The 20,453-nt window shown below is 39.6% G+C and overlaps 1 protein-coding gene across 2 annotated transcripts in view; it reads right to left on the bottom strand.

Annotated features, from left to right (window-relative positions):
- TNFSF4 (TNF superfamily member 4) overlaps positions 1 to 20,453 on the bottom strand; it is a 44,948-nt gene that overhangs the window by 19,111 nt on the left and 5,384 nt on the right. The window contains exon 2 of one of the 2 annotated variants that reach the window (XM_033428095.2): positions 2,470 to 2,628. In XM_033428095.2, coding sequence (XP_033283986.2) covers positions 2,470 to 2,628 — 159 coding nt within the window. Of the gene's footprint in view, positions 1 to 2,469; positions 4,787 to 20,453 lie in introns of those variants that run through there. The other variant, XM_004269768.3, reaches the window with a different exon arrangement.

Raw genomic sequence — 20,453 nt, 5'->3', positions numbered from 1 at the left:
TATTTTTTTTACAGAGTCATCCATATAGGAAAATTTTTTATGAAGTTTAAAATTAAATCTAAGAAATAAGAAAAAAAAGTCATGATTATTCTCCAAATATCTTTCTCCTACAATGAAAGAGATCCAATTTAACTAGGCAAATGATGAGCATTTCAGCTTTATTTCACCCCCTATACATATCACTCTAATATTATGTCTTATAAAAGTAGAGATTTGATTGGTATCACCACCTACCCCATCCTTCAACCAAAATTCCCAACAATCTTATCTATGAATTTAGAAAAGCTATCAGTCTATGTCCCTTCTTCAGCAGTTACTTTACACCCTTCTCTCTCAATCAATCAATCTCTCTCTCTCTCTCTCTCTCTCTCTCTCTCTCTCTCTCACACACACACACACACACACACACACACACACACACACACACACACACACACACTGCTGCCACCATGACTGATCAAGTTCTGGGGAGAACACACACGACTGTCCTTCCCCTTAACAAAGCTTATGAGATTAAATTTAAGGACACAACATGCTGCCCTGGGTCTTATTAACAGTATAAGAAATTATGTTAGCTAAAACAGTCTAGCTAGAAGTAAGAAAAAAAAAGTTAATGTCAAGTTAAGCATTTCAAATATCTGTGCCCCAAAAAGTTCTGTATCCAGAGTATACAAGAACACGTTTGTTGAGCAAACAGCTCTAATATACCTCCTCTATCTTTGCTTCCATTTCTGGGCCAGGACCAGAGAAAGCTAATTCTCTCACAAAGATCAGCTCCATGAATTCTAGTATCCTGGAAGCCAGCACTCAGCTTGCCTTCCAGGCTCTAGCACAGAACTGCTGGGCGACTTGCTAGAAAGGACCCCTCTCCTCTGCATCCCTTGGGTACTGATAGTTTGGGGCGGCCCCCGCCACCAGCTGGCTACACATCTGTATCTGTTTCACCTTTTGCTCTCTCCTGCTCAGAGCCCTAGTGCAATTAATTGCTGAGCCTTGACTGGGGCCATATGTTCTGTCTTTTTATCATCCCACAGTGTAAGGAAATATGTAACACTGTGGTTGTTTGAAAAAGCACTCTCAGGGCTCCCAGACCTGGTGAATAAACTCAGCTGTTCTATTTTGGGTTACTCTTTGTTTTCTTCTCGGAAGGGCCTAATTCCGGTCTCTGTCTTGGGCATCCTGCCATGGACACTTTGCTCCTCCCCCCACACCCTCTCCCCAGATCGCCTACTCTAATTTCACCCAAAGGCTTCTGTGACGAGAAGGAAACGTCTGGCATGATGAGGACAGGATGGGTGTGCTGTGGTGCTCACTGGTCTGCAGGCTTGAGTGTGACGTCAGCTACACTTCGGGAATTTGGGGACACGAGCACTCTATAGTACAGTGATCACATCTAGCCGGTAGGCACTGAAAACCCCTATTTCCTGTAGGTGAAGACAAGCCCAGGCATCGTCTAGGACTCTGCTCATCTTATCCTGATCTAATTTGAGGTACCCAGTCTCTGACCTGGCCATCAGAAATAAAAGTTCCTATTGTCTGACCTTTACCAGGGAGAGACTTTTCTAACACAGAGCATCCACCAGGGAAACAAGAACTCTCAGACTAGCCCCAACAAGGGAACATGGGGACACTATTCATTTCTTTTCTTTTCAGTGGAATCTCCTGCAGTCAAGAACATCCTTAAAGAGCTAATAATGTTTGTGGATATGAATAAGTAAATAAGAAAAAATAATGTAAAAGGGACCATAATAAGCAGAAGGAAAAATGGAAAGAATATCTTCATTAAGTGGGGGAAATACTAAAATGATGATCTTCCACTACATAATGTATTGGACAAAGTGCTGTCTATAAGTTGTGATTGGTAGAGAAAGGCTGTGAGAAACAATATCTGATCAAGTTACTGGGGTAAACGTTTGGCCATGCATACATACAGGCGTGAACACATACATCTCTGCCCTTAAAATACATAGGCTAGCTATTTAAAAGAACTTAATACTGATACATTTAGCATTCTTCAAAAAGCATATTTCCTTGAGAGTCTATGAGGCTTATGAATACGATAGGAAAGTATAATAAGGTAAAGAGATTTTCTTATAACCCTTTTACATTAATTCCCTGATCAGATGCTTACTAGCAGAACAGGTAAACCAAGTAGGTATATCAGTGACTCAAAGCTTCTAAGTGACAGCTCATAAAGGAATACCAGGATTCTTGCATTGCAAAGAAAAAGAATAATCCAGAAGCAGTGCCCCTGCCCTATCTCCACTGTGCCCCACCACTGCCACTGCTGAAAAAAAGGAAGGAAAACAGAGACAAAAGGGTGTTTGACCACACTTTTATGATCGCTGAGCAGAAAAGGGAAAAAAAAAAAAAATTTGGTGTCAGATTATTTCCAAGTGACCATTTGCAGCTGTTGGAGCTGCCATCAGCCTGAGCTGGAGGAAAGGACATGCCAGTGGTGCATCTTACCTGAGCAGAGAAGTGCAGACAGATGTAGGTGAGACACAGGAGCAGCCCCAGCCCCTGAATTACGGAGGACACCAGCAATAGCTTGTTCCTCAAGAATCTCCGTCCTGGTGCGTTTCCAACATGCTCATCCAGGGGTTGGACCCCTTCCATCTTCACAATCTGGATGCAGGGAAGATGAAAACTGTGACAGAAGGGAACCTGAGGGAGGACTGACCTCTTCCCCGCAAAGAAGGAGATGAAGCCAAAACAAGGTGTATCAATCAGAAAACACACAAAGGTCCCAGGACCAGAGACAAGAGGCGATTGAAAGAGCAGAGCGGACTCTCAGTTTTAATGCTGCAGCTTTTGCAGGCAGGCGGGGGAACTTCTTTGTGACTAATCTGAATTTCCCCTTTACTTTCTTTCTTTTTTTTTCTCTGGGCTAACAGGGAGTTGTTTTTGTGGCATTCCAGTTCTGATTTGAGTGACTGTGAAATGACACTCATAAAAGTGTGCTATTTTCTTAATTTCTCATTGCACCAGTAACCAAATTGTGGGTCACTTGATAAAGATAAAAATCATCATCTGTTGATGTAGGAGCTCATCGATCCCTTCTCCGAGGTGTCTTAAATCATAGAAGAGATTTAAGGAAAATACTAGCCTTAAGTTCTTGCCTGCACTTTATTGGGTAACTAAGCACTGAACCCATTCAACAGATTCAGGGGAAAAAAAGCACATGAAGACCATTCTTCAAGTACAAAAAAAAAGAGAAAAGTTTAAAATAGGATGGTGAATCATGTAGAATAAAGGAGTAAGATCCTCTAGTTTTAGTCCATTGCATTATAATAAACTAGCATATACTGAGCATCTACTGTGTGTCAGGCACTGTGCTAGACAGCCCTAAAATCTTTTTCTCATTTAATCTTTGAGGCAAATTTAGTAAAGACTTACATGATTAATTTTAAGCATAGCAGGAAAGAAGCAGAAGAGTAGCCTGACTTTTTCCCTTCCCTCCACTATACATTTTCTCCATACATAAGTTTGCATGAATGAACAAATGAATAGCTTCAAATAAGCTTTGAAGGTTGTTCCTTTCTTTGAGGTCAGCATAGACACAGAACTTGGAAAGTAAGAGTATTCTACCAATAGACACTACTTACCCTTCACCACTGAAATAAATGATCAAATGAAATAAATGATAAAATTATTGATAATGTCAAGTTCATATTAATAAATATTTACTGAATACATAGTGAGCCCAGTACTATATTGGCCAGTATAGGTACACTGGGAGGGGCTGTTTAAGACAGAACAATGCTTCTGTGGGCAAGTATGTCTCTCTGAGCTCCCTATCAGCCACTCAATGGATATTTAAAGAAGGAAAGGAGAGAGAAATAACATCAACAAAATAAATGAGCTGTTGTATGCAACTTAATTTTATAGAAAATTGATATGAGGCATATTCAAGGGGGAAACAGCTTGTGGGAAATACATTTATTAATACAGTAATACAGTTTAAATCAATTAATATATGAATTGATACCCTCATTATAATCATTATACTTTGCATTTGCAGAACATATTGGTCTTCAGAAGTTCAAGTTTTTGTCTGAAATATAAGGTGACTGAGACACTACACCATACATGCCAAGCCAAAACTAGAAATCAAGTTCCATCTAAACTTAATTCTAAATAGGTATTCCTATGAGAAAAGTATGTGTAACATACAGGGTATGGATTAAAAAAAATTGAAAGGCAGAGTCAAGATGGCAGTGTGGGAAGATGGGGAGTTAGCGTCTCTCCACAACTAGAGCACCTGCTGGCCGCTGGTGGGGAACTCTGATGCCCAAGGAGACGGAAGGAACCCTAAAGTGAACTGGTAGGATGCAAAGGGACTGAGGTGGGGAGGAGAAGTGGAGGCCAGACAGGATCTATGCCCCTGAGGTCAGGGAGATCAGGACACACAGGCGGGAGGGGCCCTCCACCAGGAGGAGAGGAAGAAGGGCAGAGGGCGATTGCCCCACCCACTCAGGCCAGGGAGCCTGCTGAGCTCCCAGGCCTGTCCCCTGCCCTCCAAAGCCCCCTCCAGGCTGCATGGGTCCTTGTGGGCACAGTAGGGAGGCTGGGGAGATCAGGAGAGGCAGGCAGGAGGGACTCTCCCAGACTGGAGGAGCAAGAGAGGAGAGAAGGGCATTTTCCCCACCCACTGGAGCCCCGGAAGACTGCTGGGCTCCCAGGGGAGGTCCCATGCCCTCTGAGACCAGGGGTGGGGGGCACGCCTGGGCCCTTTCGGTCCCTTGAGCCTAGGTCCCACCCCCCACAGCCCCCAGGGACTTTTCCAGCCCTGTGGGTCCTGAGCATTGGCCCCGCCCACAACGCAAACCTCGCCCTTGCTTAGGCCCCACCCCCTACAGCCAAGGCCTCGCCCCCCCCCCGTCTTTTTTTTTTTTCTTTTCCCTCCTCCTCTTTTTTACTATTGTGGTACTGCTGTACCTTCTGGTTGTTGTTTTATCTATATTTTTATTTTTATATTCTTTCTAACATATCTGTTTCCTAGTCTAATTTTATTTTTTACTTTGTTAATGTTCTCTTTATTTAATTTTTTTTTTGGTGCCACCCTACGCAGCTTGCAGGATCTTGGTTCACAAGTTGGGGGTCAGGTCAAAACTCCTGTGGTGCGAGCTCTGAGTCAGAAGCACCAGACAAACAGAGAACCTCAGACCCCAGAGAGTATTCATTGGAGTGAGGTCTCATGGAGTTCCTCATATCACCATCAAGACACAGCTTTACCCAATAGCCTACAAACTCCAGTGGTGGAAGCCTCAGGCCAAACAACCAGTAAGACAGGAACACAATCCCACTCATTAAAAAAAAAAAAAAGAGGCTGCAAAAAACTAGTCACAGATAAAGGAGCAAGGTAAAAACCTACAAGACCAAATAAATGAAGAGGAAATAGGCAATCTACCTGAAAAAGAATTCAGAGTAATGATAGTAAAGATGATCCAGAATCTCGGAAATAGAATGGAGGCCCAGATTGAGAAAATACAAGAAACATTTAACAAAGATCTAGAAGAAGTAAAGAACAAACAAACAGAGATGAACAACACAATAAGTGAAGTGAGAAATACACTAGAAGGAATCAATAACAGAATAATTGAGGCAGAAGAACAAATAAGTGAGCTGGAAGATGAAATGGTGGAAATAACTGCTGAGGAGCAGAATAAAGAAAAAAGAATGAAAAGAATTGAAGACAATCTCAGAGACCTCCGGGACAACACTAAACGCACCAACATTTGAATTATAGGGGTCCCAGAAGAAGAAGAGAAAAAGAAAGGGTCTGAGAAAATATTTGAAGAGATTATAGGCGAAAACTTCCCTAACATGGGAAAGGAAATAGTCACCCAAGTCCAGGAAGCACAGAGAGTCCCATACAGGATAAACCCTAGGAAAAACATACCAAGACACATATTAATCAAACTAACAAAAATTAAATTCAAATAAAAGATATTAAAAGCAGCAAGGGAAAAACAAAAAATAACATACAAAGGAATCCCCATAACATTATCAGCTGATTTTTCAGCAGAAACTCTACAGGCCAGAAGGAAGTGGCATGATATACTTAAAGTGATGAAATGGAAGAAACTACAACCAAGATTACTCTACCCAGCAAGGATCTCATTCAGATTCAATGGAGAAGTCAAAAGCTTTTCAGACAAGCAAAAGCTAAGAGAATTCAGCACCACCAAACCAGCATTACAACAAATGCTAAAGAAACTTCTCTAGGTGGGAAACACAAGAGAAGAAAAAGACCCACAAAAACAAACCCAAAACAATTAAGAAAAAGGTATTAGGAACATACATATCGATAATCACCTTGAATGTAAAATGTATTAAATGCCCCAACCAAAAGACACAGACTGGCTGAATGGATACAAAAACAAGACCCATATATATGCTGTCTACAAGAGACCAACTTCAGACCTAGGGACATATACAGACTGAAAGTGAAGGGATGGAAAAAGGTATTCCAGGCAAATGGAAATCGAAAGAAAGCTGGAGTAGCAATATTCATATCAGGTAAAATAGACTTTAAAATAAAGACTGTTACAAGAGATAAGGAGGGACACTACAAAATGACCAAAGGATCAATCCAAGAAGAAGATATAACAATTATAAATGTTTATGCACCCAACATAGGAGCACCTCAATACATAAGGCAACTGCTAACAACCATGAAGGGAGAAATTGACAGTTACACAGTAATAGTAGGGGACTTCAACACCCCACTAACACCAATGGACAGATCATCCAAACAGAAAATAAATAAGGAAACACAAGCTTTAAATGACACAATAGACCAGATAGATTTAATTGATATTTATAGAACATTCCACCCAAAAGTGGCAGAATACACTTTCTTCTCAAGTGCACATGGAACATTCTTCAGGATAGATCACATCTTGGATCACAAATCAAGCCTCAGAAAATTTTTAAAAACTGAAATCTTATCAAGCATCTTTTCTGACCACAACGCTATGAGATTAGAAATCAATTACAGGAAAAAAAAACAACTGTAAAAACACAAATACACGGAGGCTAAACAGTGCACTACTAAATAACCAAGAGATCAAAAAAGAAATCAAAGAAGAAATTTAAAAATACATAGAAACAACTTACAATGAAAACACGACGACCCAAACCTATGGGATGCAGCAAAAACAGTTCTAAGAGAGAAGTTTGTAGCAATTCAATCTCAGCTCAAGAAACAAGAAAAATCTCAAAAAGAAATCTAACCCTATGCTTAAAACAACTAGAGAAAGAAGAACAAAGAAAACCCAAAGTCAGTAGAAGGAAAGAAATCATAAAGATGAGAGCAGAAATAAATGAAATAGAAATGAAGAAAACAATAGCAAAGATCAATAAAACTAAAAGCTGGTTCTTTGAGAAGATAAACAAAATTGATAAACCCTTAGCCAGAATCAAGAAAAAAAAGGGAGAGGACACAAATCAATAAAATTAGAAATGAAAAAGGTGAAATCACAACTAACACTGCAGAAATACAAAGGATTATAAGAGACTACTACAAACAACTATATGCCAATAAAATGGACAACCATGAAGAAATGGACAAATTCCTGGAAAGGTACAATTTTTCAAGACTGAACAAGGAAGATTTAGATAATACAATGAGACCTATCACAAGTAATGAAATTGAAACCATAATTTAAAATCTTCCAACAAACAAAAGTTCAGGACCAGATGGCATCACAGGCAAATTCTATCAAACATTTAGAGAAGAGCTAACAGCGATCCTTCTCAAACTCTTCCAAAAAATTGCAGAGGGAGAAACACTCCCAAATTCATTCTATGAAGTCACCCTCATCACCCTGATACCAAAACCAGAAAAAAAAATCACAAAAAAAGAGAATTATAGACCAATATCACTGATGAACATAGATGCAAAAATCCTCAACAAAATACAAGCAAACAGAATCCAACAGCACATTAAAAGGATCATACACCATGACCAAGTGGGATTTATCCCAGGGATGCAAGGGTTCTTCAATATACACAAATCAATCAATGTGATACACCATATAAACAAATTAAGGAATAAAAACCATATGATCACCTCAATAGATGCAGAAAAAGCTTTTGACAAAATTCAACACCCATTTATGATAAAAACTCTCCAGAAAGTGGGCATAGTGGGAAACTACCTCAGCATAATAAAGGCCATATATGACCAACCCACAGCAAACATCATTCTCAATGGTGAAAAACTGAAAGCATTTCCTCTAAGATCAGGAACAAGACAAGGATGTCCACTCTCACCACTATTATTCAACATACTTTTGGAAGTCCTAGCCATGGCAATCAGAGAAGAAAAAGAAATAAAAGGAATACAAATTGGAAAAGAAGAAGTAAAACTGTCACTGTTTGCTGATGACATGATTCTATACATTGAAAATCCTAAAGATGCCACCAGAAAACTACTAGAGCTAATCAATGAGTTTGGTAAGGTTGCAGTTTACAAAATTAATGCACAGAAATCTCTGGCATTCCTATACACCAACAATGAAAAATCAGGAAGAGAAATTAAGGAAACGATCCCAGTTACCACTGTAACAAAAAGAATAAAATACCTAGGAATAAACCTGCCCAAGGAGGCAAAAGACTTGTACTCAGAAAACTATAAACTACTGATGAAAGAAATCAAAGATGACATAAACAGATGGAGAAATATACCATGTTCTTGGATTGGAAAAATCAATATTGTGAAAATGACTATACTACCCAAATCAATCTACAGATTCAATGCAATCCCTATCAAACTACCAACGGCATGCTTCACAGAATTAGAACAAAAAATTTTACAATTCGTATGGAAACACAAAAGATCCCAATAGCCAAAGCAATCTTGAGAAAGAAAAACAGAATTGGAAGAATCTGGCTCCCCGGCTTCAAACTACACCACAAAGCTACAGTAATCAAGACAGTATGGTACTGGCACAAAAACAGAAATATAGATCAATTGTACAGGATAGAAAGTCCAGAGATAAACCCATGCACATATGGGCACCTAATTTATGACAAAGGAGGCAAGAACATACAATGGAGAAAAGACAGCTTCTTCAATAAGTGGTGCTGGGAAAACTAGAGAGCTACATGTAAGAGAATGAAATTAGAACACTACCTAACACCATACAAAAAAATAAACTCCAAATGGATTAAAGTCTTAAATGTAAGACCAGACACTATAAAACTCTTAGAGGAAAACATAGGAAAAACACTCTCAGACATAAACCACAGCAAGATCTTTTTTGACCCACCTCCTAGAGTAATGGAAATAAAAACAAAAATAAACAAATGGAATTTAATTAAACTTAAAAGCTCTTGCACAGCACAGGAAACCATAAACAAGATGAAAAGACAACCCTCAGAATGGGAGAAAATATCTGCAAATGAAACAACAAAGGATTAATCTCCAAAATATACAAACAGGTCATGGAGCTCAATATCAAAAAAACAAACAATCCAGTTGAAAAATGGGCAGAAGACCTAAATAAACATTTCTCTAAGGAAGACATATAGATGGCCAAGAGGCACGTGAAAAGATGCTCAACGTCACTAATTATTAGAGAAACGCAAATCAAAACTACAATGAGGTATCACCTCACACCAGTCAGAATGGCCATTATCAAAAAATCTAGAAACAATAAATGCTGGAAAGGATGTGGTGAAAAGGAAACCCTCTTTCACTGTGGGTGGGAATGTAAATTGTTACAGCCACTATGGAGAACAGTATGGAGGTTCCTTTAAAGACTATAAATAGAACTACCATATGACCCAGCAATCCCACTACTGGGCATATACCCTGAAAAAAAACATAATTCAAAAAGAGTCATGTACCACAATGTTCACTGCAGCTCTATTTACAACAGCCAGGACATGGAAGGAACCTAAGTGTCCATCAACATATGAATGGATAAAGAAGATGTGGCACATATATACAATGGAATATTATTCAGCCATAAAAAGAAATGAAATTGAGTTATTTGTAGTGAGGTGGATGGACCTAGAGTTTGTCTGTCATACAGAATGAAGTAAGTCAGAAAGAGAAAAACAAATACCAGATGCTAACGCATATATATGGAATCTAAAAAAAAAAAAAAAAAAAAAAGAGGTAGTGGTGAACATAATTTCAGGGCAGGAATAAAGAGGTAGACATAGAGAATGGACTTGAGGACTTGGGGTGGGAGGGGGAAGCTGGGGCAAAGTGAGAGTAGCATCGAGATATATACACTACCGAACGTAAAATAGTTGGCTGGTGGGAAGCAGCAGCATAGCACAGGGAGATCTGCTAGGTGCTTTGTGACCACCTAGAGGGGTGGGATAGGGAGGGTGGGAGGGAGATGCAAGAGGGATATGGGAATAGATGTATGCATATAGCCGATTCACTTTGTTGTGAAACAGAAACCAATACAGTATTGTGAAGCAATTATACTCCAATAAAGATCTATTAAAAAAAATTGAAAGAAAAATCAAGTGTGTAGAACTTAATTCTTGAGTAATAGTTAATAGTTATAAATAAACATTAAAATCGCTATTTACTCATTTGTTTCCAAACACTGACTAAAAGAGCCACAGCAAAAAAAAAAAAAAAGGAAAAAGCCTAAAATACTATTGGAAACAGTAGAGACCAGATGAAAAAGAAAGAGTAAAACCTATTAGTGCTGAAAATCAAAGAAAATATTTTAAAATGAAAAATAAAAACATTTATAGAGTGCATCCTTGTGCCCTGAGCAGCATGTTTTCTCACTGTTAACAGCCTGGCTTCTATAAAGAAAAACTGACAATTACTGACATAAATTACTGTCTTTATAGACAATGAGAACTATGCAACAGAATGAATTCCCATTTTGGTGATGCCCCAGGAAAGTTATACTAGCTATACCAACACTTGGTCCTGCACATCTGAGGCACACCTATCATCTCCCCGGCCTCCATCTCCTACTGCCGTATTTTGCCTACTTGTAGTTTTTTACTGACATTTAAATGATGTTTTACATTTGTTTCTTTTTAAATTGAATATATTCTCACAGCTTCTTCCCATTCTTTGTGGGAAGAAGGGGAATACACATGGAAAAATAAATATTAATTGGGCTGGAAGTTCTGGGCAAGACCTTTTGATAAGACTATGAAAGCATTTCAAGGTTCATCATTGGGCTGGTCTAGCATTTGGAACAAATATAACCAACATCAGAGATATCAGTGTTGGCATTTCAATCTTGGGCAGATGGACAGAGTCCTCCATCTCCAAAGCTGACATGTTTTTAAAGAGGTCAAGTATGTCACCTGAATCTATGTGCAATTTTTTAAAAATTATCTCACAAAGATTAAAAACACAGATACACCAGAGCAAATCAGCCTTGGAATGGAAGCCTCAGACTTCATTCCAAGCAATTATCTTCCCACAGATCTTTAATCTCCAAATAAATAGCCACTTCAAGTCTACAGAAAAGTATGGGGGGAAGGGAGGTTTAAAAACAAACAAACAAAAAAAAAAATTTTGACAACTGACAGAATACCTCATGTTCAGGAAGCAGGAAAACTTTTCTTTGGTTGGGGGGTTGGTATTTGCTTTTTTTGTTCTTTTGTTTTTGGGGAGGTTGTTTGTTTTGATTTGGAGGGTTTGGGTGGTAAAATCTGCACTTTTCATTTGTTTCTAAGTCATTAGTCCATTCAACAAGCATGAGCCAGGTGCCTACATGCTGGTGCTGGGGGAAAAGAAATGAACTAAAAAGGAGGTCACAGACAGGTAGGGAGGACAATCGCGGCCAGGAAAGTATTGGGTCTGAGGTGGCTATGCAGGAGGAAAGGGTGCACAGGAGTGGGTTAAGGACTTTGAACTATATCCTGAAGGCACTGGGGAAATATGGAAAGCAGAGTGTGATATTATTACATTTTAGAAAAAAATCAGAGTGAAATAGAAATGGCAGGGCGGGATCAAGGAGATCAGCTGGGAGATTTTCCAGGGTGCTCTGTGCCAGTTGAGGAGATGAGTAGGTCTAAAACCCCACCTCTGCACTCAGCTCTCCAAGCCCCACATCCTAGAGCAGGAGGTTTCATTCTATGAGAAGGGGAGCTATTATCTTCTTACAAAGGTGTGCTCTGTTTCCCAAGTCCTGAACAAAGGGCTGCAACCACCCATATTAATGTACATTTTTCTAATTCATAAACTCAGAGAGGGGTCCTTGTTCTAATTCGCACAAAGACAGCTGTATGAGCTGGGTTGTCCTCAATCTTGTAATTATTTAAGTGAGAAATAATAAGGTCCAGATCTAAAACAGAGAGGATAAGGAGAGGAGAAGATATTCACAGTGGATATTCATTCACCAAACATTTTGAGGGCCTAATTTGTGCCACCCTCCAAGTGTACAAAGGGAGTCATAACTTAGCTCTGACCTGGGACAGGTGACAGAGTAAGATGGGAGGTGATAGAAACAAACGCATTTCAAATATCAAACACCTGATTTGCCATTTGCCTTCTCAACCTGCTCTTGATCTTAATGTTCCCATTCTAGTTAATGTATTCGGCACTCCAAAATCTCAAAACCCCAGAATCAGCTTTGATTCTTCCTTGCCTCAATCAGTCAGACTTGTAGGACTATCCACTATCCCTGCAATACAGCTCATACTTTGCCATTTCGACTGCTTCTGCTCCAAGTCCTTACTACTTTCTCCCTTGAACCTCTGAATTTAACTTACAGCTGTTCTCCCTACTTCCATTCTCTTTGATGTCTAATCCATTCTGCTTTGGCAGGATCTTTAAACCCAGCGATGACCAAGTTCTTATCAAGGAGTATCCATCTCATGAAGTTGAAATTCTTTAGCATGACACTCAAGTCACACTGTAATGGAACCCCAAGTTTCCTCTCCAGATTTATCTCCATTTTTATCTGATTATTTCTGATGATCATTTTGCCTCAACTATCCTTATCCTCCATCTCTGATGATCAAAATCCTACACCCTACACACTTTCCATGAAGGGCAAGCTGTCTTGTGAGGTAGTGAGCTTGTGGTGCTCCAGAAGAGGCTAAACAATTCTGGCATTGAGTAGGGGATTTGTAGGATCAGTAGTTCGCAAAGCCTAGTTGATCATCAGAATCACTAAGGAGAGATTTTGAAAGGTTCAGATTCCTAATTCCTAACTCTAGAAACTCTGATTTGATAAGTTTGGAATACTGCCTGTGAATCTGTATTTCTAAAAGCTTCCATAAGAGCCAAAATTGTGAATCTCCCCAAATGACTACTTAAAGTCTGTTTCACTGTTACATTTCTATAACACGAAGCCTTGCCTGGGCCTCCCAGAAGGATGCGGTTGTTTCTGCCCCTGTGTAGATAGCATTTTTCATACTCTGTCTTATCTTACAACTATTCAAATCTGTTTCCATCACCTCCATGACACTGCATGATCTTGAGGTCAAGAGTCCTGTATCGCACTCACTCACAGGGCCAGAATAGTCTTTCTATAAAGATTTGACAAATTAAATTGAATTTGCTTGCAGTAGATTTGAACTATGCTATTTTCAGGACCAAAAAAGAATGAGAGTTTAAACAAAACTGAAAATGGCACTATTAAATACAGAAGTCTCCTGATAGCTGGACTTTGATCTTAGTGTGAAAGATTAGCAAACCTGAAATGTATACTTTTCATTGAAACCGGATGCACACCATTAGTACAAATGCAAATGTGAACTCGTATAATAATATTCCGTTGGGTTTCAGACTCATTAGCCCCTCATATGTCAACTCCTCTTCTTCCGATGCTGATTTGCCCTTTCATTCTTCATGTTTGCTCCTTTTCTTTATCTTGAATTGACCACTAGAAGTTATTTTAGGGCATGATGATAGATTCTAAAACTTAGTGGCACAAAACTGCTACAGAATCTTTTTCTCTCTACGGAAATATGCCCATGAAGTACTACACCATTAAGGAAAGCAAATATATAGACAGTTTTTTGGCTCACAAAATTACATTTTAAATTGTGCATTTAAAATATGTATGCAATCCCAAGAATATATAGAAATTTATAAGTAGACCTTTCAACTAATAATATAGGCAAGTTTTCTAAAAATCAACTTTACTGAAATATAATTACAGATAATAAACTATATCTACTTCAATTTAACAATTAGATGAGTTTTGACAGCTGTATACACTCATGAAACCACCATCACATACAGAACAGTTACTCATTCCCAAAAGACAATTTTCTTTAAATAGTAATCATTCCAAAAGCAAACCTAAACTGAGTACATAAGAGATTCCCTCCTCTTTCCAAAATACATTTAATTGGGTATAAATTGTGTAAACCAGTGATTCTCAACTGGGGTGATTTTACGCCCCCAGGAGTCATTTGGCAATATCTGGAGACAGTTTTGGTTGTCTGGATTTGGGGTGGGTGCTACTGATAACTAGTGGTTAGAGGCCAGGGATGCTGCTAAACATCCTACAATGCACAGGATGGCCCCCACTACAACACAGGACTATTGGCCTAAAATGTCAGTAGCGCTGAGGTTGAGAAACCCTGGTATAGATGTCCATGTCCATAATTGACCTTGAATGAAGCAATACAATATTCACTTTCTAACTCTTCGCATTTGCTTATTGTCCTGCCTGAAATGCCTCTCCAATGCCCACCAACAAACCTATGAAGAGGGTACTATTTTCCTCCCCATTTTATAATTGAAAGAAACTGAGGCTTAGAGAGGTGAATTAACTTGGCCCAGGTCATACAATTAGTATGTGGCAGGGCTGGGATCTGAATCCAGGTCCTTTTACTCTGGAGCCTGTTCTTAAATTCTATGCGATACTACTGATTTTTCTAAATAAAAATACAAGCTCTATGTGTGGCCTGGGCACTTAGTAAACAGTCAATATATCTAAGCAAATACTAACATGCCGAATGTACACAGGCACCAATTCAATAGGAGAAAGTACCTTCTTTCTGTCAATTAGATATTATTTTTTTTCCAAATTATTGGTGAATGGGAATATATCTTATGTTCTTGGGTGTCTTATTTGTACCAAGCACAAAAGCCTCTTTTCATTCAATCTTCCTGGGAACACTGTGCATGGTTATTAGTAACCACATCTTTAACATGAGGAACCAGAATCTCAGAGTAAATTAACCACAATAGTGTTGGGATTTAAACCAACATCATCTGGGTTTGTCTGTTTATTTAACTGTACCAAACCCTCAGTAGTTGCTATTATAAATCGAATGTTTGCATCCCTCTTAAATTCCTATGTTGAAGCGCTAACCCCCAGTATGATGGTATTTTGAGATAGGGCCTTTGGGAGGTAACAGGTCATGAGGGCAGGGCCCTGATCAGATGGGTGAGTGCTCTTATGAGAGGCAGCAGTTTGCTCTTTCTCTCTACCTGCCAAGTGAGGACACAGTGAGAAGGCAGCCATCTGCAATCCAGGAAGAGAACTCTCACCAGAACCTGACCGTGCTGGTTCCTTGATCAAGGCCTTCCAGGCTCCAAATTGTGAAAAAATGAATTTCTGTTGTTTAAGCACCCAGTCTACGGTATTCTGTTATGGCAACCTGAGCAGACCAAGACAGCTGGAAATTATAAAACTGTACCAAAAGAACACTGTTTCTTAAATTCTTTCTTGTTTCTACCCTCAGATATATCCACTCTGAGATAAGGAGCTTTTACCCTGTTACCTTCAACGTCCTTCTAAGGAACTTTTTTCTGAATGTCTTCCTATACTGTAGCTAGAATAAAATAATCTATACAATACACCAAGCAATGTGTCTAGGCAGAGTAGGCTCTACATAGACATTATTGTGTTGTGTTTTTTAAACCTGTAAGTGCTTTTCAGTGTTTATTCTTTCACTGACATATATTAACCACGCCTTAAAGCTTTTGGCAAGTTTGATCAGCAGTCTCTCTCTTTGTGAAGGTAGTATTCTCTGTGTCCCTACCCCCAATACCACTGTATATGGTTTGTTCACTCATTTCTACCACCCTAAGCTTTACTGAGAAGTCCTTTCTGCAAAAATCACACACGCACAGAAACCCTACAGCTTTATTCAAATTGGCTTAGGGAATTCCTCTACGCTTCTCCTTCCTACTTTCTGCTGTGTTCCTTTGTGCTTTCTGCAGTTCCTACCATTTTCCTTCCTATATTAGCTCAAACTTTCCAACATATCTTTGTTAAACTTGGAATCTAGATCTCAACTTCCTGTTTCATCATTGACCCTGAAGTCCCAAAGGATGCCCTGCTAGGCATTGCTCAAGCTCCAGGTCCCCCAAATCCCTCTGCTCTAATGTGGGGCTCTTCACCACACTGGTGACCTTCCCTCTGCCCTAGGCTCAGCATGGGGAAGATGGATTAGGCTCTTCTTTTATTACAGATCACAGTCTGCCCTGTCTCAGAGTTCTGCATGTATGTGCCTGTCTTCCCACATGGAAAAGAGTCCAAGCCCCATTCATTCTCATATGTCCCAGCTCACCTAGCACCAGTCTATGGCTGTGCTCAAGACAGGAAATGAATTAGACTGAACTGAGGCTACAGTTGTATTCTAGTTCTTCAGAGCTTTTATTCTTCTTTTCTTCTACCCTTCTAGCTCCATGATTCCCCACCCTTCTTTGATCCCACTTTGCTTTTATTCTTGACACTTTGGGCAAAAGTCAGAAGACCTGTATGCAAATCAAAGCTTTTCTACTTGCCACTGGACAAGTTATTTAACCTCCCAGCCTTCATTCAGTCATCTACTATAGAGGAGAGGGAGAAAGAGAGGGAGAGAGAAAGAGTATCTGATATATGCTAGCATTCAATTATTGTTATTTGTCACTATTAGTATCATTATTGTAGCTTGAAAATGGCCATGGTGAGAGTATTTACACCACTGAAATTAGTAAACACTACAAATTGGGACTTTTTTTTAGACAGCTGCTTTACCAGCACACCACTAGGCTAGTACTGCATACTGAAATGATAATATTTTTGATCTATTAGGTTAAATAAATCATTATTAAAATTAACTTCACCTGTTTCTTTTTACTTTTTTGATATGGCTAGAAAAGAATTTTAGATTACATTGTGATATTCTTTTTGGCTGGCGCTGGGCAAGATAGACCCTAACCTACATGGTAGCATCACCCCATCAACACCCCACAGTTTGGTCTCCAGGTATTTCTGGGCATCCCAGGGAGAGCTCAGGTGCTCCAAAAAATGGTCTGAGTTGATATTTGCCACCTTAATCAGCAGTTCTCTCTTTGAACCATTTTTCTTCCTAAGTCTTCAGGACCCTTGCATGGTCTAATTACCTTGACATTCCAGACAGATCTCTCCACATCCTTGTTTGATTTGCTGTGGGTTAGGTCCCTTCCACAGCTATTAGAAATGTCTACTCAGAGCACCCAAGAACCCAATATTTCTATTTCAAGGGTCCTTATCCACTTCATCGCAGTTCCAGGTGGCAACAAGGTAAGAACCAACTCAATGCCCACCAATGAAAAAATCCTAAGGCTCCTTATACACAGAAGTCCCTTCTTCTTTTACACTCTCTCTCCAGTTACTTAGACCTCATCTTCTATTCCTGGCCCAGGGAGAGAAGGAGAAAATTCTACGAGGGACAAAATTACCCTAATATACAAAAAACTACCTTTGATGTTTCCTAGCTGCCCCCACCTCTAACTTTTACATTATATTAAAGCTTCTTCATAATGTGTTAAATATGAGATTCTGTTATTGCAAGGTTAGTAAAACAATCATGTTTTTCATGGGTCTTTTAGTTACTGCTTAGATAAATAAAAGGGAGAAAGGTTTATTACTTGTTTGTTTCTTTTTAAACTTGTTTATTAACACTGATATAAACAGTAAGACTCAGTAGTCTAGGTATGATGTGAAGTGGCTTGACTGCTAGGGTCATGGCGGTAGAGATGGTGACAAATGACCGATGTGGGTTATACTTTGGAGGTAGAACAATAAGGTTTACTGGATTAGATGTGACAGGTGAAGGAAATCAAGGAATCAAAGGTGACTTCTGGGCAATGTGGCTGAGTAGCTGTGTAGTGGTATCATTAACTGAGCGTTAGAGGAAGACAGGAGGAGCAGATAGGGGAGGCAGTTTGCAAGTCAAGAGCTCCGCTTTGGACAGCTCCTCATTTAAACACCACAGAGGTGTTGAAAATGACTCCAAGAGTAATTTTATTTTCCCCATTTTACAGATGAGGAAACTAAATCACAGAGAGGTTATGTAACTTGGCCAAGATCATTTGACTAACTCACTCCATGTGATGTTTTCCTTTACATAGCAGTATAGAGGTTAAGGTTGCTGAATTCTAATCCCAGGACCACCATCTACTAGTTGTGTGACCCTTTTACAAGGCATTTAATTTCTCTGAGCTGTGATTTTGTCCTTTTGAAAATGGAAAGTTTCCTGCTCAGGATGTGTGTGAGGGTTAAGTGAGACGAGACAGGCAATGTACATGACATAGCATATAATAAATGCTGGGTAAATGTTAGCTAATATTATAGCTGGTTACTTTCAAAGCTAGGAATATTGTTGTCGCCTTATGATCTTAGGTTTACTCCAACTAAAAGGACCCATCTAGGAGGTATATTTTCTCCATCCAATTGTCCTTTAGCTTTGGCACTAGTTGAAGACTAGTTATCAAGACTAGCTACGACTCATTATGAAGACTACGTACCAGAATGACAACTTGGTCGTCTGTGATGGATATATTCTGACATCTAAAAATTAGGTGGGGCGGGTAGGAAAGGGGGCGGAGATGTACTAAGTGAAACCTGAAATAAAGCCTGACTAAGTAAAGGAAACATCAGAGACAAAAGACAAGATACAAAAACTCCACTGAAAGGGTCTGAAATGACCAAAGAGAAAAAGTCCCAACCTTAATCAGGGAAAGTTAGTTTCATCAGTGAAAAAAAATAACCACACACACGATACAATCAGGCAGTAGAGATCTTGATACTGGAAAACCAAAGGTGAGGAGTATTCAAGAGCATTTCCCCCACGCTCACCTCACAGGAAGAACTGGTCCAAAATTAGCAAGATTGAGAGGTCTTAGTTTAAATGCCTGGAAAATTCCTTCCCTGAACAGCAGCCTCGTCCACCATCCCAATGGACACCCTAACTTCAGAATGCCTTTGGTGATACCACCCCTTCTCCATCAATGGCCAAAATAAACAGCAGTGAAAAATCACTGACAACTGAGGGCAGGGGGTAGGGTAGGGGAAAGACCCACTGAACAGTCACCAAAATGGTGCCCTTTCTATAACTTTGAAAAGTAAAATGAGGACGCGATCATTAATTTTAGTATGAAAAGCTATCAGAGGAAGCAGGGCAAAAGCAAGACCACAGAGAGACATGTGAAAATGGCTTCTTTTTCAGAAGTATAGGGTCCACCCCACCCCAGGCAGGCTTCCTCCAGGTTGGATCCTGGCTACTCGTCCGGTGTGGGGTCTTTGGTGCCTGCAGTCTGGGGAGTTGGTCTAGTAGAACTGTTAAAAGCAAGAGCTCTGGAGACAGGCTGCCCAAGTCTGAATCCAGCTTACCTCAAGCGTTTCAGTCATAATGGAAGAATTATTGGAGTAACTGGGCAAATCACTTAACCTTTCAAAGACTTTGTTTTTCTCATTATTAAATGAGGGAAAGAGTATAGTAACTGTATCTAGTATCTAACTCTGAAGGGTTGCTGTGAGATGTCAGTGAGGTAATGCACGTAAAGTACCTAGCACGCAGCTTTTAATAAGCATTTACATTATTATGTCATTATCTGTAGTTTCATTCTGATTAGACCAGGATTTCTCAGTGGGAATGAGCCTTAAAAAAAACAACTGCCGGGAATTTGTTCCTTTTCAGTCTACTTCTGTGGCTTGCCACTACTCTAGAAAAGAATATTTATTGAGTACTCACTAAGTGCCCCCCAAAATTGCTAAAAAAATAGCAGGGAACCATTACTTAAAGTCCCAAGAATAAAAAAAGAGAGGCAGGAAGATCAGACAAAGGTGGATTTCAGAAGTTTTCTGAAAGAGATGAATCAGTGAGGAGGGGTAAGAAAAGCCAACTTTTGCATACCTATGAAGGTTAGGATCATTTCTAATATGTCATAAACAGTTGTGACTTCCTCTTGTATGTTTTTATTTTTCTTTCTTTTCCCAAACATATCATAGAAACCCAGGGGACCATAAAAGCTGTGTTGACTGGAAGCAAATATGAAAGGGGAGGGTAGAAACTCTATTGCGTGGCTGTATCTTGTTTCAGTAAGAGCTCCAGGAGGAGAGAAACCCCAGGGGAAAGAATATGTGGTGGCTAAAAGCAGACAGCCAACCAGTTACTCCTGGGGACCCCCAGACAGTAAAGAAGACACAAATGAGGTGGTTGCCTCAGGGGGATGCCTGTCAACTCCACAGCAACTCTGGAGGGATATGCCCCAGCCCAAAGCCCCCGGGTGA

Source organism: Orcinus orca, chromosome 1, assembly GCF_937001465.1.
Source record: "Orcinus orca chromosome 1, mOrcOrc1.1, whole genome shotgun sequence".
NCBI lineage: Eukaryota > Metazoa > Chordata > Mammalia > Artiodactyla > Delphinidae > Orcinus > Orcinus orca.
Note: the sequence above shows the minus strand (reverse complement) of the source record. Positions and strands in the feature narration are given on the sequence as shown.